General features: G+C 45.8%; 1 protein-coding gene across 1 annotated transcript; it reads left to right on the forward strand.

The window, feature by feature from the left end:
• Positions 1-3,501: 3,501 nt before the first annotated feature.
• On the forward strand, positions 3,502-4,071 carry LOC136625284 (rab-like protein 3; the record flags this gene model as incomplete). Its single annotated transcript, XM_066599399.1, has 1 exon — positions 3,502-4,071. A coding segment is annotated over one exon (570 nt), but the record flags the coding sequence as incomplete, so codon positions are not given.
• Positions 4,072-8,014: the final 3,943 nt, after the last annotated feature.

Genomic DNA, 8,014 nt, shown 5'->3' on the forward strand with positions numbered 1-8,014 from the left:
TTTTAGTAATATACCCATTGTGGCCCTAATCTTATGTCCGCATGCACAATGGGGCCCAAAATGAAAGGAGTAATCGGTGGCTTTCAGAACATAGATTTTGCTTGAAGTCCTTTTAGGCCCCATTGCCCACTTGTGAAGTTCTTGAGCGCCCTTAAACCATATAGAACCCCCACAAATGACCCCATTTTGAAAACTAGACTCCTTAACGAATTTATCTAGGGGTGTACTGTGTATTTTGACCCCACAGTTTTTGAATAAATTCAAGCAAAGCAAAAGGAAAAAATTAGGATTTTCGTTTTTTTGGCAATTCTGTAATTTTAAAAACAGGTTTTTTTTGTACAGCACACATATGAAGGAAGACTTGCACCCCAAAATGGATACCACTGTTTGTGCTGTTTTCAGAAATATACCCATTGTGGCCCTAATCTTATGTCCGCATGCACAACGGGGCCCAAAATGAAAGGAGTAATCAGTGGCTTTCAGAACATAGATTTTGCTTGAAGTCCTTTTAGGCCCCATTGCCCACTTGTAGAGCTCTTGAGCGCACAAAACCATATAGAACCCCCACAAATGACCCCATTTTGAAAACTAGACCCCTTAACGAATTTATCTAGAGGTGTACTGTGTATTTTAACCCTACAATTTTTGAATAGATCTAAGCAAGGCAGTAAGAAAAAAATTACGATTTTCATTTTTTGGGCTATTGCATCAATTTAAAAGCAGGTTTTTTTGTACAGCACACATATAAATGACAACTTTTACCCCAAAACGGATACCCCTGTTTGTCCCGTGTTCAGAAACATACCCATTGTGGCCCTAATAGACTTACAGGACACATGGCTAGGCCTACAATAAAAGGAATACCCGTTAGATTTCAGGGTACAACTGAATAAATTCCAGGCCCCATTGCCCACTTATAGAGCCATTAAGCGGCCAAAACGATAAAGAACCCCCACAAATGACCCCATTTTGAAAACTAGACCCCTTAACAAATTCATCTAGGGGTGTACTGCGTATTTTGACCCCACAGTATTTGAATGAATCTAAGCAAAGCAGAAGGAAAAAGTTACGATTTTCAATTTTTTTGGCAATTTTTTAAATTTAAAAACTGTTTTTTTGTACAGTGTACATAGGAATGAAGACATTCACCTCAAGATGCATACCCCCGTTTGTCCCGTGTTCAGAAACATACCCATTGTGGTCCTCATCTACTTACAGGACCCATGGCAAGGCCTATAAAGGAGGGAACACCCGTTGGATTTCAGGGCACAACTGAATAAATCCCAGGCCCCATTGCTTATTTGAACGGAATAAAAATTGACTCCCTAAAATTTCCCCCCCGCCACACCCACTCCGCGCCCTTTTTGGCGTTCGCAAATCTTAGATAAAAGTAATAATGTGAACTGTGTGGTATTTCCGAAGACAAGGGTAATTACGGAGGCTGGTTGGAATGGGCCTATGGGGCAATAAAACCGGTATCCCCCCTCCTCTCATGCTTTTTGGGGGGCATTTCTTGACCTCAGTAGCGGGTATGGGGTGTAAAAAGTGGCGTTCCATGAGTCTCCGTAAGCTTGATGAGGTGCGGCGGTCTCACATAGAAGGCGCTTAACAAGCTGCTCCTGGAACTGCAGGAAGGCGAGCGTTCCCGGGGCTTCTTGTAAAATACGTGTCACAGGTAGCGGTCTGAATAACGCTGGGCTCACACAGCCGTGGGTGGAATCCCAGCTGTGAGCCTGGCTGTGACCCTGCGTACGGCCGCGTAATGTACTGCGCATAACTGTCTACTCACAGAGGCGGTCATGCGCAGTACCTTTTTTTTGTTTGTATTTCCCGCACCGTCACTTAGCGATGACGCGGGTACCCGCAGCCCGTATACAACGTAGTTGCGTATGGGCTGCGGGTATATCCGCGACCATGGAGCACAATAGGCTCTATGTCACAGATATCCATGGTAAAATAGAACATACTACGTTCTGTTTTCTGCGAGTGGATTACGTAATTCCGACCCGCTAAGTTGAGCGGAATTGTGCAATCCAATGCGATTGATCTGCGTATTACCGCTGATCAAACAAATGCAGAATCTGCAATTTCAATCTGGTTATGTGAGACCGGCCTAATGGTAGATCACTACTTTTTTATCCCGTGACCGGGGATCGCTCAACCAGGCCACCAGTCACTGCTCCAGGCACTCGGCGACCGTTGGTGGTCGTGAGCAAGGAGATTTAAAATCCCCCGGGCTCCCGCGAATGTGTCCGGAAAGGTCCATGGAGGATGATCGCATCTGGATTAAAATGCGGAAACCTCCGAAAGGATGTTTCATCTCCTCTCACCGATTGCTTCGGTGAGGGGAGATGAAACTTCAACTTTTTAAAAAAACTTTTACGTGATCGCCATTATCCATTGAACAATGGCGATCACAAGACCAGTAACTACATACCGTGGCTCCCCGTGACATCTCCAGGCTCTCAGCTACCTTTGGCAGCCAGGAGCAGGGAGATTTTAAATTTCCCGGGCAATCCCTGACTTTTGCACATGCGTCCGCCATTATGCTGACGGGCGCATGCGGCGAAGCTGGGGTTAGGTCCATGGATAAAGATCCCATCGGGGAACAAATCCAGCGACCTTGGGTATGTAATTTCATCTCCCGTCATGGCTTAAGATCCGAAAGGGGCGATGAAACTTTAACTTTTTAAACTTTTTTTTTTACACTTTTATTTTCGATGGATAACGGTGATCATGTGACCGGGAACCGCATACAGCGGTCCCCGGTCACATCTCCCTGCACTCAGCTATCTTTGACAGACGGGTGCAGGGAGACTTTGAATTTGCCAGGCGACCCAGCATTCTGCGTCACATTGGCAAGCCCGCCGCAGGTCCCGATCTTCGAGGGTCATCATGGAGGACGGGGGGGAGTATTTTCTCCTCCCTCATGGATTTGATCCATGAGGGGAGGGGAAACTTTAACTTTTTAAAACGTTTTTTTTTTACTTTTCCGTGATCGCCGTTATCCAGTGGATGCGGTCCCCAGTGACTTATCCTGACTTCCGGCTATCGGTAAAATCTCCTACCTCCCAGCTACCTTCAGGAGCTGGGACCCAGGAGATTTCAAATTTGCCAGAGCTCTTGGCCTTCTGTGCATGCAACCACATCAGCGGGGGACAGCACGGAGGATGGGGGTGAGTAATCTCAGCTGCCTCCATGGATCCGATCCATGAGGTCAGCTGAATCTTTAGCTTTTTTAAAACTTTTTTTCACTTTATTGCTGGGGGGGCTCCCCGGAGCATGGAATGACTGCTCCATGTTGTCAGCTACCTCAGGGCACCGACAGCATGGAGCTGTCACGTCCATAGCCCATGGGGCTTTAATCCCTGCAGGATGCATGTTTTTACGTCCTCAAGGATTAAAGCCCATTTAGGCAGGACATAAAAACACTATGGGCTGGTCACTAAGGGGTTAAAAATGATTGCAATAACTGGTGCTAGATAACTCAGGTATTGAAAAAAATCGTCTTTGGTCCATTTGCTATGTCATGACCAAGTCCTGGGAAACGAATCATGGACAGTTGGCTGCTCGGTGGATGCCTGGCTGCATGAGTATCGGGAGAGGAACCCCGGAGGGGAGACATTTTATATTGAGTTGTGGCACGTTGGAGGGTTGGTGGGCAGTGCAAGCAGCATGAAAAGCACCAGAGCCGTGTTCTACAATGGTGTTAACGGTATTGTCCTCGTTCATGATCTCACAAACAAGAAGACATCTCAGAACCTGAACTGCTTGTCCTTAGAAGACCTGAATCAACATCTACTGCCAGCAGGGGTGCTGGTGACCAACAGGGACTATGACCGGGAGCAGTTTGCAAGCAACCAGATCCCTCTGCTGGTGATCGGCACCAAACTAGATCAGATCCCAGAGGCAAAACAGAACGAGGCTCTGACCCGCACTGCATTTTTGTCTGAGGACTTCAACTCAGAGGAGATAAATCTGGATTACAAATGCCCCCACTGGATGTCCGGCTTCATCATTGTGTCATATGTGATGCATCTTGAGTCCCAAACAACATTTTATTTGAAATAACATATTTTTATTCAGAGTCTCAAATCTAAGATCAGACCAATTGCTATAAGAAGACACTGAAAATGGCGCACCTCCGACTCACGAAGAGTCATCGTTCAGCACTCAGGAGAGGAAAAACCCCCTGTGGAGGAAACCTCTGGGGAGCCATGGCTGGAGGACGGCCCTCCCTCTGGGCTTAGGGGGTTAATGCCAATATATAACAGCATATTTTATCAGAATTGATACATTTTATCATACTTACAGTAATACATCCTATAACAGAACATATGAAAGTTATTAGTAAACAAGGCGAGGGCAAAGCAGAGGCCCCGTGTGATGCCTAATGGAGATATCCAAATGTGACCTCTCCGGGCAGCGGATACTGGATATGATGGAGATCTGGCTGCAGCATCTGTCACCCCATGGAACGCTAGGGATAATAGACATGATCTGGCTGGCTGCGCAGTTATGGCTGATCGGGCTGGCTAGGTAAATATGGCTGATCTGGCTGGCTAGGCGGGCGTCCCCTCCTCCCTCACAGATGGTGAAGCTGCAGGTCTCCAGACACACCAAGCACCGCGCTGCATCTGGCCGTATCCCCTTCCGTCATGGAGTTTTATTGTGTAGGCAGTTTATGACATAGGCCTAGCTGTGGATGACATCAGCACAGTTGCCATGGTGACTGCAGGTGTTTATCACCAAGGCCTCATCCACTTGAAGTCACCCATAATTAACTGTTTAATGACTAGTACTGTGCTTATCTACAATAGTTTTTTTATTTTTCCGTTGACATAGTTGTGCAAGGGCTCGTTTTTTGCGGGACGTCCTGTAGTTTGCGTTGGTACCATTTTAGAATAGATACGACTTTTTGATCGCTTTTTATTGCATTTTTTATTGGAGGCAGGCTAACAAATAGCGCATTTCTGGCGTTCTTTTTTTTTTCTGATGACGTTTTTCGTGCGGGATAAATAATGCGTTACTTTGATAGATTGGACTTTTATGGATCATAGCAAATCATACAATGATACCAAATATGTATTTTTGTTTTATTACTTAGATTCCTTTATTATAGATACAGTCATACCTCTACTTTTGTCGCCTTCGTCTTTCATCGATTTCCAGTTTTACCAATTCTTCATTGCAGAATTTTGCCTCTTCTTTCATCGCTTGCTTCTAGGTTCGCCGCCGGCCCACGTGACCTTGCTGCGTCACAGCCGCGGCCCCTGCCGGTATTCACTGCCGTGATGAGCTTCTGACGGTGGCGTGTGCCAGCAGGGAGGGCTCTGCGTGCCACCTCTGGCACGCGTGCCATAGGTTCGCCACCACTGTCCTATACTTTGGAACTTGCTACGTCAACCCATTAGACTCTCCACCACCTGGGAAAGCTACAAAAGGAACTAGAAAACCCACTTTTCCGAAAAGTCTACAACCTACAGTAACCCTGATGCCACACAACAGGAGCATCATCTACCCTCACCATCTGTCTGTAAGTAGTGAAAAGTTTTGTTTGACCATTTTGACGAACGTTTGCAAAAAATACAGTTCAGGCCAAATTTGTTTGAATGAAACAGGAAATTAACAAAAATCCTTAAAACAGTTTTTTAACACTGTCACTCTGAGAGTGATATACAGGGCTATTATGGCTCTTAGGCCAGGTTATACACCAGTGTTGAGCACTAATGTGGAGCAAACTGAACCAGTAGAACTCTGCTTTGGCTAGAACGTTACTAAATGCTTGGTTCGGGTTCATGCTGAACTGAACTTTTAGCAAAGTTTGACTCAAAACCGTGTACTACTGGTTGGGTTCGCTCAGCACTAACTGTAAGTCTCCGCGAGCAGGGTCCTTTCTCCCTCCACATCAACTGGTTAGTCATTTAGTAGATGTTTATCATTCCTGTCATTTTATATATGTAATGTGGTTACACTGTACATGTAGTAGTTAGAGATGAGCGAACGTACTCGTCCGAGCTTGACACTCGTTCGAGTATTAGCGTGTTCGAAATGCTCGTTACTCGAGACGAGCACCACGCGATGTTCGAGTTACTTTCACTTTAATCTCTGAGACGTTAGCGCGCTTTTCTGGCAAATAGAAAGACAGGGAAGGCATTACAACTTCCCCCTGCGACGTTCAAGCCCTATACCACCCCCCTGCAGTGAGTGGCTGGCGAGATCAGGTGTCACCCGAGTATATAAATCGGCCCCTCCCGCGGCTCGCCACAGATGCATTCTGACAGAGATCAGGGAAAGTGCTGCTGATGCCGGAGCTGCTATAGGGAGAGCGTTAGGAGTTATTTTAGGCTTCAAGAACCCCAACGGTCCTTCTTAGGGCCACATCTGACCGTGTGCAGTACTGTTGAGGCTGCTTTTAGCAGTGTTGCACAATTTGTTTTTTTTGTATATCGGCCGTGCAGAGCATTGCGTCCGCAGTCTGCAGTCATTGTACAGAGTATAGGGCCAGTACTGGTGAGGCAGGGAAAGAGATATTCAGGCTATATAGGCAGTGGTCTTTTTCCAAAAAATTGGGGAAAAATACTATATTTGGGCTGCCTGTGACCGTCTTCAGTTTACTGCGTGTCTGCTGGGGGTAGTAGTCCTAATTAATACGCAGCTAAGCGTTACAGCAGGCTTGCGCAAAATTGTTTCCTGGATCTGCTGTCTCTGTTACATGATCGCCGTCATCCCACCAGAGGGAAAGAGTATACATAATATTATACGCTGCCTACAGTATCTATCTGCTGGGGGTAGTAGTCCTAATTAATACGCAGCTAAGCGTTACAGCAGGCTTGCGCAAAATTGTTTCCTGGATCTGCTGTCTCTGTTACATGATCGCCGTCATCCCGCCAGAGGGAAAGAGTATACATAATATTATACGCTGCCTACAGTATCTATCTGCTGGGGGTAGTAGTTGTAATTAATACGCATCTAAGCGTTACAGCAGGCTTGCGCAAAATTGTTGTAATATTTGCGCATGCAGGGTCAGTTCACACACCATTTCTGTGGAACTGATTGGCTATTAAAGCCTAATAAGGTCCAGCTGTCTTCTTTTCGGGCCTTTTGCGCAGTGTTTCACCCTTCCCCTTGTGTATTTGTGCATCTCCCATAGACTTCTATGGGGCCATAAATGTGCAAAATGCAGGAAGATAGAGAAAGTCCTATTTTTTTGTGCACACAGGAAACGCGCGCAAAACACGCTGATGAGAACGAATCCATAAAAATCAATCGGTTTTATTCTCTGTGTTTAGCGTGCACAGATTTTGTTTCTGAAAACAGAACCGTGTGAAGGGGCCCTAAGGGCTTCTTCATGCTGCATATACGCAACTACGCTCGCCGCTACAGAGCGTGGCGGTGCATGAACAAGGTAAAAATCTTTTTTTTAACTTGCAAACTCTGCGCTATTCCGTTTGAGTTTGAAAAAAAAGTGGGAAGGTGGGTCCTGCAGTATCTTTCTCGCACATAGTATCTTTACTTGGGTGTAGCATTAACGCCTGAGAATACCGCTAGTGGAAACGACTTCATTGAAATAAATGGTTTTGTTTCATCTTGATACACAGATGCATAACGGGACTAAATCACGCCCATCTGTTTAAGCCCTAACTGTGAAAAAGTACTGCTGAACTTCTATACTTTGTGGAGTCCGAAAGGAATAAAATAACACTTAAGCCCTTAGGACTCGGTCACACGAAAATCCGCACCTGCCAAAGAAAGAACATATGGGAGGCAATGGACGTGGTCATGCGGATTTTCGTCCGCAATCGGTGCAGACGTTTTTCCACGCGGTAATACACGCGGATCGACGCTCGTCTGACTGAGCCCTTAGTGACCAAGCCTGTTTACACATTAATGACAAGGCCAAATCCTGGAAATCTGACGTCTCACTTTAACATAGAATATCTCTGTTAAGGTTTTGCATATCCAAGTGATTCTGACATTGTTTTTTCACCACATATTGTACTTCATTTAGGTG

This window comes from Eleutherodactylus coqui, chromosome 1 (genome assembly GCF_035609145.1).
Source record: "Eleutherodactylus coqui strain aEleCoq1 chromosome 1, aEleCoq1.hap1, whole genome shotgun sequence".
Lineage (NCBI taxonomy): Eukaryota > Metazoa > Chordata > Amphibia > Anura > Eleutherodactylidae > Eleutherodactylus > Eleutherodactylus coqui.